General features: G+C 42.4%; 2 protein-coding genes across 2 annotated transcripts in view; one reads left to right on the top strand and one right to left on the bottom strand.

Moving 5' to 3' along the window:
• Positions 1 to 16,923, bottom strand: part of ntm (neurotrimin) — a 33,638-nt gene extending 16,715 nt beyond the window's left edge. Inside the window, exon 1 of the mRNA XM_049742198.1 lies at positions 16,784 to 16,923. The gene's annotated coding sequence lies outside the window, so the exon portion shown is untranslated. The remainder of the gene's footprint in view (positions 1 to 16,783) is intronic.
• On the top strand, positions 11,044 to 18,496 carry bsx (brain-specific homeobox). Its single transcript, XM_049742205.2, has 5 exons — positions 11,044 to 11,659; positions 14,412 to 14,515; positions 14,646 to 16,908; positions 17,389 to 17,579; positions 18,042 to 18,496. Exons 3-5 carry the CDS (start codon positions 16,665 to 16,667, stop codon positions 18,282 to 18,284), a joined length of 678 nt encoding a protein of 225 aa, XP_049598162.1. The 5' UTR covers positions 11,044 to 11,659; positions 14,412 to 14,515; positions 14,646 to 16,664; the 3' UTR covers positions 18,285 to 18,496.
• Positions 18,497 to 18,818: the final 322 nt, after the last annotated feature.

The raw sequence follows: 18,818 nt of genomic DNA, 5'->3' as shown, positions 1-18,818 counted from the left end.
CTCGCTCTAACTCTAACCCTAACCCTAAGCCTAGCTCTAACCCTAACCCTCGCACTAACTCTAACCCTAACCCTAGCTCTAACCCTAACCCTAGCTCTAACCCTAACCCTCACTCTAATTCTAACCCTAACCCTAGCTCTAACCCTAACCCTCACTCTAATTCTAACCCTAACCCTAGCTCTAACCCTAACCCTAGCTCTAACCCTAACCCTCGCTCTAACTCTAACCCTAACCCTAGCTCTAACCCTAACCCTAGCTCTAACTCTAACCCTATTCCTAAGCCTAGCTCTAACCCTAACCCTAGCTCTAACCCTAACCCTCACTCTAATTCTAACCCTAACCCTAGCTCTAACCCTAACCCTCGCTCTAACTCTAACCCTAACCCTAAGCCTAGCTCTAACCCTAACCCTCGCACTAACTCTAACCCTAGCTCTAACTCTAACCCTAACCCTACCGCTAACCCTAGCCCTAACCCTGGCTCTAACCCTATTCCTAAGCCTAGCTCTAACCCTAGCTCTAACCCTAACCCTCACTCTAATTTTAACCCTAACCCCGGCTCTAACCCTAACCCTAGCTCTAACCCTAACCCTCGCTCTAACTCTAACCCTAACCCTATCTCTAACCCCAGCCCTAGCTCTAACCCTAACCCTAGCTCTAACTCTAACCCTATTCCTAAGCCTAACTCTATTCCTAAACCTAACTCTAACCCTATTCCTAAGCCTAGCTCTAACCCTAACCCTCGCACTAACTCTAACCCTCGCTCTAACTCTAACCCTAAGCCTAGCTCTAACCCTAACTCTCGCACTAACTCTAACCCTAACCCTAACTCTAACCCTAACCCTAGCTCTAACCCTAACCCTAGCTCTAACTCTAACCCTATGCCTAAGCCTAGCTCTAACCCTAACCCTCGCACTAACTCTAACCCTAACTCTAACTCTAACCCTAGCTCTAACCCTAGCCCTAACCCTAGCTCTAACCCTACCGCTAACCCTAGCCCTAACCCTAGCTCTAACCCTACCGCTAACCCTAGCCCTAACCCTGGCTCTAACCCTATTCCTAAGCCTAGCTCTAACCCTAACCCTAGCTCTAACCCTAACCCTCACTCTAATTCTAACCCCAACCCTAGCTCTAACCCTAACCCTCGCTCTAACTCTAACCCTAACCCTATCTCTAACCCCAACCCTAGCTCTAACCCTAACCCTAACTCTAACCCTATTCCTAAGCCTAACTCTCTTCCTAAACCTAGCTCTAACCCTAACCCTCGCTCTAACCCTAACCCTAACCCTCGCTCTAACTCTAACCCTAACCCTAAGCCTAGCTCTAACCTAAGCCTAGCTCTAACCCTAACCCTACCGCTAACCCTGGCTCTAACCCTAACCCTAGCTCTAAACCAAGCTCTAACCCTAACCTTAGCTCTAAGCCCAACCCTAACCCTAGCTCTAACCCTAACCCTAGCTCTAACCCCAACTCTAACCCTCGCTCTAACTCTAACCCTATTCCTAAGCCTAACTCTAACCCTAACCCTAGCTCTAACCCTAACCCTCTTTTTGGTCCCACTGAGATTCGAACCCGGGTCGTGGGGTGAAAGCCCAGAGGACTAACCACTACCCTATGGAAGCCTTGCTCTCAGGCCATGGAACATGTATGGTTTTATGGAGCAGCTCACAAGAAGAATAGATCAGTGAAACTTTTTTGGTCCCACTGAGATTCGAACCCAGGTCGCTGGGGTGAAAGCCCAGAGGACTAACCACTACCCTATGGAAGCTTTGCTCTCAGGCCATGGAACATGCATGGTTTTATGGAGCAGCTCACAAGAAGAATCAGTGAAAATTTTTTGGTCCCACTGAGATTCGAAGCCAGGTCGCTGGGGTGAAAGCCCAGAGGACTAACCACTACCCTATGGAAGCTTTGCTCTCAGGGCATGGAACATGCATGGTTTTATGGAGCAGCTCACAAGAAGAATAGATCAGTGAAAATTTTTTTGGTCCCACTGAGATTCGAACCCAGGTCGCTGGGGTGAAAGCCCAGAAGACTAACCACTACCCTATGGAAGCCTTGCTCTCAGGGCATGGAACATGCATGGTTTTATGGAGCAGCTCACAAGAAGAATAGATGAGTGAAAATTTTTTGGTTGTACTGAGATTCGAACCCAGGTCGCTAGGGTGAAAGCCCAGAGGACTAACCACTACCCTATGGAAGCCTTGCTCACAGGCCATGGAACATGTATGGTTTTATGGAGCAGCTCACAAGAAGAATAGATGAGTGAAAATTTTTTAGTTGCACTGAGATTCGAACCCAGGTCGCTGGGGTGAAAGCCCAGAGGACTAACCACTACCCTATGGAAGCCTTGCTCTCAGGCCATGGAACATGTATGGTTTTATGGAGCAGCTCACAAGAAGAATAGATGAGTGAAAATTTTTTAGTTGCACTGAGATTCGAACCCAGGTCGCTGGGGTGAAAGCCCAGAGGACTAACCACTACCCTATGGAAGCCTTGCTCTCAGGCCATGGAACATGTATGGTTTTATGGAGCAGCTCACAAGAAGAATAGATCAGTGAAAATTTTTTGGTCCCACTGAGATTCGAACCCAGGTCGCTGGGGTGAAAGCCCAGAGGACTAACCACTACCCTATGGAAGCTTTGCTCTCAGGGCATGGAACATGCATGGTTTTATGGAGCAGCTCACAAGAAGAATAGATCAGTGAAAATTTTTTGGTCCCACTGAGATTCGAACCCAGGTCGCTGGGGTGAAAGCCCAGAGGACTAACCACTACCCTATGGAAGCTTTGCTCTCAGGGCATGGAACATGCATGGTTTTATGGAGCAGCTCACAAGAAGAATAGATCAGTGAAAATTTTTTGGTCCCACTGAGATTCGAACCCAGGTCGCTGGGGTGAAAGCCCAGAGGACTAACCACTACCCTATGGAAGCTTTGCTCTCAGGGCATGGAACATGCATGGTTTTATGGAGCAGCTCACAAGAAGAATAGATCAGTGAAAATTTTTTGGTCCCACTGAGATTCGAACCCAGGTCGCTGGGGTGAAAGCCCAGAGGACTAACCACTACCCTATGGAAGCCTTGCTCTCAGGGCATGGAACATGTATGGTTTTATGGAGCAGCTCACAAGAAGAATAGATCAGTGAAAATTTTTTGGTCCCACTGAGATTCGAACCCAGGTCGCTGGGGTGAAAGCCCAGAGGACTAACCACTACCCTATGGAAGCCTTGCTCACAGGCCATGGAACATGTATGGTTTTATGGAGCAGCTCACAAGAAGACTAGACTGGTTAGTGACTTGGGCTCTTGCTCGGCAAGAGCTTGGTTTGACCCCAGGTGCGAGGAAATGCTTTTGTTGCGCAATTAACCCTTTATTCATTCTCTCTTTTTTTTTAACCTCATGTAGTGTACCTACACATATTGTCATATAAAGCAGTTAACCAAATGTTAGATTTTTATTTTTTAATTGGCGAATATAAAAACAAGGAATAAGACACCAGACAAGTTTTAACATAAATGTTTATTAAAAATAATAATATTAAAAGCAAATTTCAAACCAGCAATCTAATGTGAAATTGCAGTAGATATATTGGATAACAATATTTAGGCGTATACACGTTATTTAAAAACGACTATAAGTGTTATACTACGATACAAGTGTTTACCAGCTCAGTGGCCTGAGAGGAGAGTGTCCGCCCTGAGATTGGGAGGTCGGGGGTTCAACCCCCGGCCGGGTCATACCAGTGACCATTATAACAATGGTACTCATTTCTTCCCTGCTTGGCACTCAGTGTAAGGGGTTGAAATGGGGCCCCCCCCTGCTGCTCACGATCATTGGGACTTTTGGCACTCAGTGTAAGGCAGGGGTGTCCAAGTCCAGTCCTCGAGGGCCGCATTCCTACAGTTTTCCAAGTTCCCCTCGTTAAACACACCTGATTCAAATGATCAGTTCATCCTCACGTTCTGCAGGAGCCTGATCATTGAATCATGAACTTGATTCGATCCCAGGTCTGAGAAAATTCCTAAACGTGCTTTTGTTGTGCAATTAACCCTTTATTTATTTATTCTTTTTTTTTACCTCGTGTAATGTACCTATTGAAGTATTCATGAGGTGTACCTACACATATCGTCTCATATAAAGCAGTTAACCAAATGACAGATTTTTATGTTTTAATTGGCGAATATAAAAACAAGGAATAAAACACCAGACAAGTTTTAACATAAATGTTTATTAAAAATAATAATATTAAAAGTACATTTCAAACCAGCCATCCAATGTGAAATTGCAGTAGATATATATTGGATAACAATATTTACGCGTATATATGCATACACGTAATTGTAAGTGTTATAAAGTCAAGATGACCCAAAGAGAAGCATCATCTATCTCCCCGTTGTTGCATAACGGCGCATCCCTTCATGCAAGAAAGTTAGCCGTTAGCTTGCATAAAAGAAGTGGTGGTTCTTTCTTTCCTTGGCAAATCGTAAATCGACATTGTGACTTACATAGTTGACGCCAGGAGGGAGACGACGCAACACCTTCACTGACTGCACGCACGGGAAGGAAGGAAGGAAGGAAGGAAGGAAGGAAGGAAGGAAGGAAGGAAGGAAGGAAGGCAGTTGACCCATCGACTCGTTGACGAACGGGAAAGTCACGATTCGTTCCCTCACTGATCCGTTCTCGCGATGAACTGCAAATGCGAATCACTCACTCACTCATTCGTTCACTCACAGATCCGTCCGTTCAGTCGGCGAACGGGAAATGCAATTCACGACTCGTTCGTCAACAGGAAGTGACGTCATTTTCTTCTTCGTTTTGGTTTACGGCGAAGTGGCACCAGCTTCAATGGGCGTTACCGACGCCTACTGGTTGAAGTCATATGAACTGAAAAAAGAACGAATCACTTTAGGAAGCCATTCGGTCACTCTCGTTCACTGAAAAGATTCGTTCTTTTGAACCCATCGTTCACTCACGAGCCAACACTAGTGTAGGTGTTGTATTCTAGAAATAAATGTGCGAATAACCGAGCCAATTAGTATTATTATATATAATATTTTAGGGGGGGGGGGTGTAGTTGTATTGTTTGACGTATATGTTGTTCCCATGGGATGTTGTAATGTAGAGAAAAATGTGTGCGTTGCCGTTGTCGACATTGCCGTGTGTTTATTTGATTTTTTTTTGTCTGGTGAATTGCTTAGTTGTGTATTATTGAAGTTAGAAATGTGTGTGGGGGGGCGGGGGGACGATTCGTTTAAACGAATCTTTTGAGTGAACTCATTCTAAAGATTCAGTTCACTTAAAAGAACCGGAATGCACATCACTAGACGACGCTCCAAAGTCTCCTTCAACCATGAGGTTATACTGCAAATAAGTTGATGTTCATACGCTAAAGTGCTTCCGTTTTGTTTTTTTCAAAGTAAAATTAAGACTGTTGAATGAGGCAATTGCGGCTGAAAATGCTTCCACCTTGTCCGCATTTCCAGAATGTTTATTGGCAGCTTGATGCATCATCGACTATTCTTAGTATTACCTGAACACGCACTGCAGTGAGATTCCGACGTTTCCCTGAAGAAATTTCAATGACAGTATTTCTTGAGTATTTCCCAAATATTTTCTATAAAGCCATTAGGTGTATTTGTAGATACCGTGTTTTTCCAATTAAAATGCTGTCAAGATGGTACACATTTGTCACATGATATCAACCATGCAGAGGTATGTAGGCAGAATCAACGGACCACTTCACCTTGAGTTAAGTTCAAACACAACCATGAACGGATATGTGGATTCACCATGGCAACAGGGATTTGCCAACATACTTTTCCACCGTTGAATTAAACATATGAAAATAGATATGATGACGTATTATCTTTGTTTTTTTTCTCTCTCTCTCATTAATACATTCCCTTAATCAAGTTGAATCCGTGTATAGGGGGGCAGGCCAAGAGCAGTGCTCTAGCGCCCTCTATTGACCAGCCAACACTGGTGAGCATAATGCGGGCAACACATTCAAACGCAATGAACAATGAAATGTTGGTCGCCCTATTTGCTTTCCAAATGAAGATTATGTCTTCCTTATGCAAGATTAGCATTTGAAGCTAAATCATATTGGATTTTGAGTCAGGCCGCCACCACCAGCACCACCATCATCATCATCTCTAAAACGATTCTATCCTTTTATCTCCGATCAAATCAGCGGTGCTGCTTGTCTTGGTCGACTTTCGCTGTGTTCGCTGTGGCTCCGTGTAATCACATTACAGACTTCACAGTGCAAAGGGATTTATTTGGAAGGCAACGAACATATAAAGGGAATGAATGCATTTTGAGCAGCAAAGAAGCTTGGGGCTGTGGTCACTTTCGGCCGTTTGGTTGGCGGACCACTCTGGGAGAGTTAGCAAGAGAAATCCATTTTTCCTAACCCTAGGTTTCAAACTAGGGTAAGGGTTTCAATTGCATTTGTTGTTACTTTGCCTGTAAGCTTTTTTTATTGTATTTTTTACACTTGATGGGTTGGCGTGCACGTGCGTTGCTCCGTGTGCCCGCCCGGATGAAAGTTCTGAGTCAGAAATCCAGTCGGATCTGCAGTAAAGCAGGTTACGACAGAGAAGCGTGACTAAAGGGATTTTAGGGTGAAGCACATGACAGATGTCTTATCCCCTTACTTGTTGGCCTGTCTGCATGGACGGACAAGCATATGTTCTATTTTAATTGGTTCCAATTATATTCGCGTTTCAAAAGTCACTTTTTCTTTTGAACTGATGCCATTGCGTTTATTTGGGAGATATGATTAGAAATTGCAACATAAAAAAATCAAGTTTGGTGAATATATTAATATTGGGCACTATTAATATAGTAATACTTGGTGACATTATTTTAATATATTGCCATACAAACATGCCTCAGGCTGATGATACCGCAAAGAGTCATTTTTCCAAGTATTGATCCAGTTCGACTTGCGTCCACTAGAGAGCTCCCTTGCTCTTCAGTAATGTTGAATGCTTGGTTGTGTCGTGCAGCAAGGCCTCATAACAGGATTCGCCGCTTGAAATATTATTTTTCTAGGGATATTGCAAAAACCATTGAATGCTGCTATGATGTCAAACTATTTAGAAAAATTGTGCAGGTATCTACATAAACAAATTGCACCTATATAAGACACAGCAAATGAAACTTGAATTGAAATGTGGCTTCGCTAAGGATATTAATAACAGCTACCTGGCAGGATCATTTACTTATTTATTGATTTATTTGTTTATTTTATTTTTCATTCATTCATTCATTCATTCATTCATTCATTCATTCATTCATTCATTCATTCATTCATTCATTCATTCATTCACTCATTCATTCCATAAAAGGATGTGTCAGATGACCCAAAAAGTAAGGTAGGTCCTCTCAATAAACCAATGAGCTTTTTTTGCAGCTATTGAACATTAAGCTTTAATTGAGCCGCATGAGCCTTAAAAATTTTGGACCTTTTGAAAAGAAAACATCATGAATGAAGTTGGTTTTTTTTTTCCAGCAAAAACCTGCTTGCATGTGCTTATGGGGGTAGATGAGGGGAAGAAAGAGGTGGGTTAGGTAGAGTAAGTTACTTCCATGTTTGTTCCCCCAAGAAAATGAGAAGGAGAACATTTTCCTGCTAAGCAACATACATAGATGTGCGCTGTTGTCCTAATTGGTGACAGACAGCTCTACTCATCGCCATTCCAGTGTCTGCTGCTCATATTGACTCCCCTGCAAAGCATAATTCCATTAATCAGGCCAATTTCCCTGTGGGCAGTGGTTTATTTCCATCATGAAATGCCTGATGAAATCTTTAGACACTGCGTATTAGAGAACAATCCCGGCAAATAGCTGATACTGTTAACCAGTCACAAGCTGCGCCGAGGCATCGCTCAGCTCTAATTTGAAAGGGAGTGAGGTGATAATGCGATGTGTCATCCTTTTGTGAGTGTGCATTAATGGCCATGGCAATTGATGGCAAATCAACTTCTTTCAGGAGGAAGAGAACAGAGGAGCAAGGGGGGCACTTGCATTGGGGGGGAGAGCAAAAGAGCATTGACTGGCAAACTGCAGAGCCACAGCACCCTTTAATCCATGACTTCTCCTAATGGGGAAGCTTTAATGCATCCGAGCCGCTACATTTCACTCGCTCGCTCGCTTTCTTTCAAATACAGCTCTCTGGAAATATGACAATTACGGGACTTCATGTTGCAGTTTACTATATTATTTTGAGGATATTTGGAAATATGCAGTCAACAATTATTTTCATTGTATCACATCTGCTCATATTTAACTGTATATTTTTTTCAATATTGCGTTTAGGGTTATTTTTTGTGCGGATGCAGGTGCATATACGTACATTTTATATAGGTTTTTTTTTATTTACTTTGATTTCTTTTCAACTTTATTTACTTTTTTTCTCCATTTTTTGCTGCCGTGACAGTTTTCTTTCTTTAAATGCTTAAAAGTGGTTTGAATTTCAAGTTCTTTCAAGTTCACTAATAAAGTAGAAATTTACATTGACATGAAATGAGTCATCAAATGATCAAGTAAACATCAAAACATGAAAAGTCTTCCGGTGATACATTTTGACTAAATGAATCCACCACATTTGTCGTTTGCGGTGGAGCTTTGATACGATCCACCTTTGGAACTACATTGTTGCTCAAATTTGTACTGTGGCTGAAAAAAACAAATGCGTCTTTATTGGACAGTGATGATGAGACATTGAAATGAGAGCTGAATTCCATCTCTGCGATGGATAATAAATGTTGCGGCGGCCACATCCTAAATGAAGGGTGTCTATGATTTGATGAAACTAAACAGCCCAATGTTTGGCTTTAATATTTGCATTAATGCATAGACATATTCCTTCTTTTTTGAACGTACACGCCAACATCTTATTTCCCTACGAGAGACATCTTAAAAATAGCCAATTGTTTTTCCATTAGAGCAAAAAAGCAAAACAATCTACGAGTAACCTATATTTGATCAAAGCGGCCGGGCGAAAATGGAAAGCAATATGCATGGGTCCTGCCCTTAATTTGTCCATACATTCTTGTGCATTTCCAAAGAACAGGTGGCTTGGCTTTTTCTCCCGCATTGGCTGCCGAGAAGTGAGAACGGCAACAGCTGTTCATTTCATGCTGCCTGCACCTTTCTTGACCCCATTTGTGTCTATGCGCTGGCTGAGACAGTGGAGAAATTAGCTGCATTACTGCAGCGGCTCTAGCTGTGATTCTGCCCACATTCTGTCCATTATAGTGGCCCCTCCGTCTGATTAGCCCCAACACACTAGCTAACATGCCAAATCACTATGTACTTGGCTTCCACATGAGCTTTCACTCAGCGCCCATAAGACAGAAGAGGAACTTCCCAGAGTGGAGGAAAAATAGGCCTATTAGTAAGCAAACAAAGAAGCAATAACCTTCGTCGTCACTTTGTTTGCTATTTAATTGGCCGCTTTTGTCGCTTCACTCTTATCATTTGGGACTTTATTTACAATTTGGGCTTTGTTTTGCTTCCCTTTAATTAAATGACATGAGCCGCTATCCACTAAACATATAATGATGAGAATAATATAAAACACAACAAAAAGTGGCTTACAATATTTAGCCTGTAGTATCGTTCAAATAATAGAGCAGGAAGAATAAAGTAAGAGTATATTGCATAGTCATTTTCATCCTCTTTTCAACGGTGTAAAAAGCTCCTATATTTTAATAAATAATGTTCTGTCCATTTTTGACAAGAGGTATTTTACGGGAAACACTTTTTTTTTTTTTTTTAATATTGGCTGTGAACACAACAGCAGCCTAAGTCATATTGATTGTGGCTGAATTAAAAGTACCTGACGTAGGGCGTCTCTAATCCACAGGGTCTTTTAAGAGTCACCTGCTCTGACAAATGGGCCCTTTTAAAGGAGTCTAATGTGTTCTTAAATTATTTTATTGATAGCAAGGGGACAGTCACAACAGGTACCCATACAAACGGACTTAACATGCTGTGCAAGGGTCAATTGGGATTCCATTTTCCATTTCTTCATTATCCGCATTTTAAACCATACTGGGAGCCTTATCGTTTGAGAGTACTTGGAAATGTTGATATTCACAATAGATTTTTTGACAGGAAATTAGGTGCCTTTTTCATTACAGCTTGGTTAAGCTCCTCGATCTAACTATTTATTTACGAGAGTTGAACGTCCCTTTCACATCAATCTGTCATGTAAATATTTTATGTAGCGTAAACGTTACGCTGTATAAAATATTGACATTTACGCCGTAAAGCGTTCCTTCGTAATGTGCGACAATTATTTTGTGTCAGAAACCAATATTTATGTACCCTAAATAGAGATGAACAAATAAATAAATACGGACAAATACTATTTCTATATTCATTGTCTTTCTAGCGACTGTTTTTTTTGTTTGTTTTTTTGTCTTTAATACAAAACATGGCCCTTTTTCTATTCAAAATGGTAATTGAGAGGAAAGGTGTGCCAGAGCTTTCTAACCGGTATGCTTTATAAAATGTAAATTGCTAATTCGTTTCTTGTTTGTATGACCTTTGCTTAAGTGCCTGAAAGCCTCTTGCAAATTGTCTGGAAATTTTAAAGGTCCACATGGGCACTTTACCTCATGAAGGAATTTAAAAATGATATTTGACAAGCTCCATTAAAGAGTAAAAGAACATTTGTCATGTTAGATTCAGACTTATTACCAATGTAATCAAAACATTCAGTCAATGTACAAACTAGCGAAGAGGATAATTTGCAAAATTGCCTGGCGAACTGCTTAATTACCGACTGATGGCCTCATCAATTGTCTCCGAGAGCTGCATTTGCTCCCCGCTTTCCATTACGTCTTGACTAAAACAGGTGGCAAGTGAGCAAAAAGAAAGAGCGTGGCTGCCGACATGAATTACTCATTTGCGCATAATGTGACCCATGATGCTGTCACGAGCAAATAATCGGTCCTTGTGAACGTTTACTACGTACGTACGTCTTTTGGACGAAAAGCACCAATCGCAATCAGATCGATCGGAAGCCGAGCATAAGCCGCCATCTTGTTCTAGCCATTTCCATGAGCGTTCCCATTTCCAAAGTAGTTATTCATCAGTTTGTTGTATATCTGATGAGCCATTGTTGATCCATTGATTTGGGTTGACAGCTGCAAGACAGCAGTGTGAAATATACAGTAAGATCTATCCAAGCGCAAGCGTGATCATCGGTTTACTTCTCCTCTCTTAATTTGAGAAGTGAGGCTCCGAGAGACAGGAAGTGTCACACCCCAGGGGTGGTGCCATGCTTCAATGAGAGCATTTGCTTTTGGAGCCGGAGACCGAGCGAGCGAGCGAGCGAGCGACCGGCGTGGATCCCTGCTGGAGCAAGTGAACATATAAGCCCTTCTTTTCCCTGTAGATGAAATGGCTTTCGCTTTCCCTTTTTGTCACGTTTGCTTCCCATGGCCTGAGCAGACAAGGCGCCACTTTTTTCTTTTTCTTCTTGCTCACTTTGTAGGAGCAAATGACCAGCGAGAAGTCAATTAGCAATGCGCCACCCAGCTGGGAGTCGGAGGAGAGACACCACTACTTGTTCATCCGGTATCAGAGATCAAGCCAGCGTGCGTCAAGTAACAGTAAGCGGGGAGAAAAGAGTCAATGAAGTGGTGAGCAAAAGGGGGAGGGGGGGTGGGAGGGCAGCATCTGCCCCTATACACATTTGCTTAATTGGGTTTGACTCCAACAATTACAGGGTAATAATGGTCTTTTCAGCCAAGCCACGTTGCAGTCAAAGGCAGTGGTGCAGCCAATATGCTGTCAGCAGAGAGGGAGGGAGGGAGGGAGGGAGAGAGTGGGAGAGAGAGTGGGAGGGAGGGAGGGAGGGAGCAATCAGGAGAATTGGCAATGGACTTTGGTTAAGCAGTGGTTATTGAGTCTTTGATAGGACTCCAGGAGGCCAGGGCAGCAACAATGACAGAATTAATGGGCAAGGCACGATGAGAATGTCAGCTCAGCATGGGGCCGGAGTGGCCTTTGAGCCGCCTTCTGACGCTTCTGCGATTGTGCCCGCCCGCCACAACATGGTGAAAAGAAAGGCTTGACCTCTTGCTGGATCTGATCTTCAATGCATTTTTTTACAAGTGCTGCTTATAGAGCAATATTGTTGACTTATTCAATGTGTGGGAAAACATACTTGAGGTCAAGTTCACCTAATTTGGGGAACAAAGTTGAGGGATCTTCGCTGATATCACGTTATCGACACAAACAAACAAACATTCAGACACAGACGCTTGCTTTTACTATATTAGAGAACAAGGATGCTTTCATTTTCTCTGTGACCTGAATCTGATGATGGCTTTGTAAACGTCTTTTTTTTTTTTTTTCCACGCGGAAATGTTTCCAAGCGAACCTACTTTGTTTAACACAAAATGTTTACTAAAGATGACCACATCTGATTTGTATTCCACATTATTTATTTATGTTTTTGGGGTGTTTTATGTTTTTAGTTTTATTCTTTTAGTTTTATTTTATTTTAGAAGAGGGACAATGCACATGAATGAACAGGACAACATCTAAATCTGCCGCAAAAGTGCACATATGTGACTGCAAAAGGCGTATAATAAACTTTCACTTTTATAAATCCCCAAAAAAGAGTGACTTTTAAGTCGTAAACACTGTGACTAGTTGACAGGATGTCTGCAGATTACAAGCAGCTCCTCTTAGCAAATAGAAAATGTGTCACTGTTCTCTATCTGTGCAAGCTCAAATTCATTTTGTCCACCTACCAATGTTTTTTTCCCCAAGACTTTAAAGCACCTCTGGTGTCACTCATGATTATCCATAACGATGGGCCCATTTTGACACTTCAGAATCAAGTCACAACAAACAGGCCACACACACAGCAAAATGGCTTTTCTTTGATATAATTTGTGGAGGAAAATGACAAAACACAAGCTGGAATGATGTGTAAAGTCAAGTTTGGTGGGAGAGAAAATGGAAAAATTTAGGGCTATGTGCCACACTAATGGATATCCTTGTAGCTGAGAGAAAATGGGACCCAATAATGTGTCCTTAATGTCTGCCAGCACTCTTTCTGAAAACGTATCAAAAGAAAAGTCCCCTGCCATTTCTGCCAGCAATCACTTAATGGGGTAGGTAAATCTAAAAAAAAGAAAAGGAAAAAAAAGTCATGCACCATTTCTGGCCTGTGCAGATGGAATGACTTTATAAAGCAAAAGAAATCATATCACACAAAGAAAAGCACAAGCTGCAAACAATAAAAAGGGGAAAACATCCATGCTTTTGAAAATTCGTTCAGACGGCCGGTCGGTCGGTCGGCCGGCCGGCCAGCCGCGGAGCGAGCCGGCCCGCCTGCCCGCCCGCAATCTCTCGTCCTTAAGTGCAGGCACTGACAAGAATTTCAATTATTTCATTAGGAAGAGAAAATAAACAGGCTTAAGTGTTGTGATTTCTGCAGTCTTTCATAGATCAATCTAATGTGCGCTCACACTAGAAATCAGGCGAGATGGAAGGCGAGTGAGTGAAGTAGAGTCTCCCTAAAGCATGCAATTAAAATGCTAAATTAGTTTCTTGATATATTCATTTAAGTAGTTAAGTGGAGAGCTTTTTCTCCCCACAACTGTCTCATGGGTGGATGAGGAGAGGCGGTGGCGGCGGCGGCGACGGCGGCAGCATCCACTAGCTGGGTGACAATTGCCATTCATTTACGGAGGAACGGGTGAAAGCACTTGCTGCACAAATTTTGTCATTTGAAGGCTTTAAAACACTATCCAGACCAGTTGATTTAAGCTATTAGGCAGAGTATGTCTGTGACAAAGCATTTGCTTCACTAATGTCAATCATTTTTAGAAGCCCATTAAACATTGTTCTGGCCTTGTGCTTCATAAATGGCACAGCTGGGAAATAGCGAAATGTCTATTTATTTTTCTTCTTCTTACTGCCGATGTCACACACTCTATTCATCAACCAGTTACAGGCTGCTCATCGATGCCATGTGCCGCCGCCGCCTTTCTACAAAAACCAAGACCCTTTCGGGGTTAACGCCATTTCCAAAATCTGGACCTCAAAGTCCGCGTAATTAATCGCATTTTATAACCATTTTAATCTCTCAAATAATGAAGATGAATTACAAAATTGGAGTGAGAATAGAGAGAAGATTTGAACTCCACATTTTTAGTCAGCATCCTTGACTTGTTCGGACTACAATAAAGATGGCGTTTGGCCGCACCTATGACCTCGTTTGGTAGTGCCGCGCCAAAAACTGTGACGTCAATCATAAAAATAATTCATAGAAAATGGATAATAATATATATTCGTTGCGTGTGTTTTTAATGCTCACCTTGTCCATTAGCGATACAAGCTAAATGGGCAAAAAATGCATGTTCTCTTCTGTGACAGAGGGAGGCATCATTTCCACTTTGACTGTGGATATCAAATGGCCCCTGGCTGCAACACTCAGGGTGGAGGAAAATAGGCTGCGCTCTATAAAAATGAAGTTATATGTAAGTACAGCACTCAAATCTGGGGGGGAAGAAAAAATGCTTTTTCTGGGGCATTTTGTCACTGTCAATTGGTCTATGCAACTTGCTGTAATGCAGGTAATGGAGCTACTCTTCTCCTTTCATCTTCAAGGTTTGTGCATGTGTGAATGTGCTGAACCTGGATATGGATGGGGAAGAGGAGGCACAGGAGAGGAAATACACCCTGAGGGAGCTCTCGTCTTAGATGAACACAGGTGCATCTACTGTGACGTACGTACGTACGTACGTACGTACGTACGTACGTGCTACGAATGGAAATTGAAATGCACGACCTCACTCTCCAAATGTTTTTCTTTGCTTCATTTCCAACGTAAGCAGCTCAAATGACCTGAATGGAAGTGAACTTGTACGACTCAGAAGTCGGCAAGATGGCATTCATATGCTATGCACAGGTTCCGCCAATGCCAATGCCAATGCCAATGCCAACCGTTCATGTTAATTGCAAGCTTGGAACTATATGCAGTCATTTTGTTTGCCGACCTGTCAAGTGCACATTAGTCCATCAAATATGTATTTGGAGATAAGATTGAAAACTGCCCTTCCGAAATGTGCGTCAATAACAATCTGCCTTCATTCAGTGCAGTTTATTTTGAACAGCGCTTATTATTTGATGATGAATTTACAAACTAAAAATGCCTATTATGCTGTTAAGCAACTGTAATACGTAAAGAGGTGACGCAGAGTCTTACGACGGACTTTTTTAGCTAATGAAATTGCCGCAAAGCCGCTTAAGGGTGCCCGAGCGACCGAGCGAAGAAGGAGATTCGCTCGCTCGCCATGCATCTGATCCATTTCTTTTCCAATTTCCGCTTTAAAAGCAGCTCGTTATCCCGGCGTACGTGCTTTTTTGACGCTCGTGCAGTCAGCGCACTTGGGTGTTTCCCTTTCCTAATGACTAATTGTTCTTTTTTTTTGAATGAATGGCTTTTTATTTCAATTAGTACCACAATAGTTTCATGTACATTGATCCGTGCACTGCAGCCTGCTGCCGCCGACTTGTATCAACAATATATATGTCAACTATTCTTTTCATCACAAGTATCTAGTTGTGCAATCACTTCTGTGCCATTCATTTGTTCCCTTCTGTTCCATCTGATGAAATGGAAATCCTGCATGCGCTGCGCATTCAGGATTACAGTCTCCGCTGTAATATCTTCCTAATTGCCCAAGTTAGCATTGCAGGCTGATTGCGCCTACATGGAGGCACTTTGGCATAAACTGTCATGATTAGAAATGTGACGATAACACCGTATCAACAAATTATAGCAAACAGCTTTGCTTCGGAAATGGGCACGGGACATGTACTCGGGTCGATTTTAATTCCGACAATTACAGTCCATTTGGAGCAAATTGCAAGACCGACTTATTCCCGTCACATCACATTCAACAAGTGAAATGAAGAAAGAGCGCACAACTAGCTGGGCGTCCCCGTACTTCAAGATTAAGACCAAAGATCAGCCCCTCAAAAATGACTCCTTTAGGAACAATTCAATAAAATGTTGACCCCTAAATATGTGGGGGAAGCGATAAGATCTCAAACATGCACGCGGCTTCGGTGCGCTCCTTTGATATTTTTGCTTTCAAAAAGTCCAAGGTTTTGTTGTCGAGTGAAGAAAGCAAAAGCCTGTCGCCCACTTGATTTGAATCCAATTATTTATGTGGAAATATACTATATATTTTGACGCTGTTGAAGCAATCACTGGATTGGCCGAAATTAAACGCAGCAAGTGTCTCGGGAGGTAAGCGGTTGTGCATAAAAACAGCATCGTTGCCTGGGAACCAAAAAACAACCCAGCACTGTTTTCAGTGTTTGTTTCCACGTGAATGACGAACACACTGCTTGTCTGGGTGATCGGCGTTTCACCAAGTGCACAATTCCACCCAATCGGAGCTCGGAGCGCGTCCTTGCCTTCTCCCCCGCCCATCTGTACTCTAATTGGCTGGTGGGTAAATCCATTTTCACACTCCGGGCTGAATAAGAACTTGATGACAATCTGTCCTTCCTACGATATGGTGTTGGATAGGTAGGGCCTGCGTTTAAAAGCCAAAGAGACAGCAGCTAGGCGCCCATGTCTTTTTAAAATAAGGCCTACTCCAAGTCACTTTGATCATGAGCATGAATTACCCATCAGCGGCTCCTACGCAGAGGTCGACGTCTTTTTTTATAGAAGACATCTTATTGCACAAACCTAAACCTCTGAGAGAAGTGATTCAATCGCCTTTCTGTACCTCCGTGGCCTCCCGGATGCCCATCCTGGAGTATGGATACCCGTTGATGCCGACGCCGGTATTAGCTCCGCATCCTCATCATCCGCTCCACAAACCAGAACATCACCAGTACTTCTTTACATCTGGTAAGTAGAAAAAACTTGAATGACCAAGAGCAACATTTTTTTTTAAAACATACACATTAAGAAAGCTGTTGCCTCCCCATTTTAGAAAGCAAAATTTTACTTTAGCAGATGCTTGTGGTATACTTTTAAAATTGTGCTCAGGTAAAAATGCAGGTTGAAAAGTATGTCTCGCAGCACCATATTTTTTCCCCCAAATTCTAAATAAATGAATAAAAATTAAGGATTGCAGTTCGTTAGAAAAGTCGTCAATAAAGGCAAATGAGGCCGAGAACGATGCTCATTTTTGATTGACACACACACGATATATATATATGATCTGCATGATTTTAGTCATCATTTTTTGAGTTCAAAATTTGACATGATTATTTTTGCTCTAAATAGCACTTTCCATGCAGTTTGTATTGAAATAAATGCTAACTTCGAATGCGCCGTGCAGCGGTCTTCTCAAAGTTCCATCTATCTCCCTGTCCGTGCGCGCAGGTATGCAAATGCCGGCCTTGTTTCAACACCACACCGACTTACCGGGGAAGCACTGCAGACGCAGGAAGGCCCGGACGGTTTTCTCCGACTCGCAACTCTCTGGTCTGGAGAAGAGGTTTGAAATCCAGCGATATTTGTCCACACCGGAGAGAGTGGAGCTGGCGACTGCGCTCAGCCTTTCCGAAACGCAGGTATGCATTGCGCTTTTTACACACACACGCACACACACACACACACACACAGCGCAAAAGCGCAACGCGCTAAAGGCCGGCCATGGGCCGTTTGGGAGCAGTCAAACTAAAATGGAAACGAATTATAAGGGGAAAAATACAGACATCCAAGAATATATTAAGATGATGAATTAATAAGCACTAGAGTTCCGATGAGGATTTAAGGCAACCGATATGGCTGCGCTGCGCTGCGCTGCGGACAGCTCAAACACTAAGCCTATTGTTCCATTTGTATTAACTTTGAATCAATAACGCATGAAAATGGGAGATCGATGTATTTCATTCCTTATTTATTTATTTATTTATTTAACTTGCAAGAAACCGGGCTATATTTGATCCATTTGTTCAGAATACTGAAAATGCATGATTACTTTTCCGTGTCGTTTCAAATTGACAACATGCAGCAATCGCATGCACCCGCAGGTGAAAACGTGGTTTCAGAACCGGCGGATGAAGCACAAGAAGCAGCTGAGGAAAGCCCAGGATGAGCACAAGACCCCCAGGCAGTCGGAGAGGAACGCAGAGAACTCAAGCGAGAGTGAATTGACCGACAAGAGTGGCAAGGACCTGAAACGTCCACTGGATCGGGACACGTATTTGCTGGAAGAAAACGACGACGATGTGGATATCGAGGATGATATTTGCTCCACGGATCATCTCCTATAGTAGGCTGCGTGCATTAAACATGCAGCACATTGGATACGTTTGTAAATAACTTTATATGATTGCCATTACAAATATTTAGCGTTGAAAAAACAACAAAAAAAAAAAAAAAACGATAGGCCTATATTGTGATGCTCATTTATGCACCGGCTGTAATATTTAACATTTGTCTCTTCATCTGTGTAAATAAATTGGAAATGATGCATATGATGCAACCAACATCTACTTTTTCTCAAACCGGTGCCTTCGTTTTTGGGTTTTGTTTTTAAATGCCGACGAATAACTTTCTATATATAGGCCATAAATTATTTTGGATTTAGGTTGGTTTTTTTTTTGTCATCGCTAGACCCTGCTCCTAAATAATTTACTGGCATTTAAATGAGGTTGAAGTGAACATCTATCTACCTATCTATCTAGCGATCATCCCGGGCCCCGTTTTGAGCGCGCGCCCTGCGCTGTTGTGTGTTGTGCTTTTAAAATGTGGCAAATACATGAAATATGCGGAACAAATAAAGGAGAAGGCATGGAAAATGTCGC

Source organism: Syngnathus scovelli, chromosome 15, assembly GCF_024217435.2.
Source record: "Syngnathus scovelli strain Florida chromosome 15, RoL_Ssco_1.2, whole genome shotgun sequence".
NCBI classification, from domain to species: Eukaryota; Metazoa; Chordata; class Actinopteri; order Syngnathiformes; family Syngnathidae; genus Syngnathus; species Syngnathus scovelli.
Note: the sequence above shows the minus strand (reverse complement) of the source record. Positions and strands in the feature narration are given on the sequence as shown.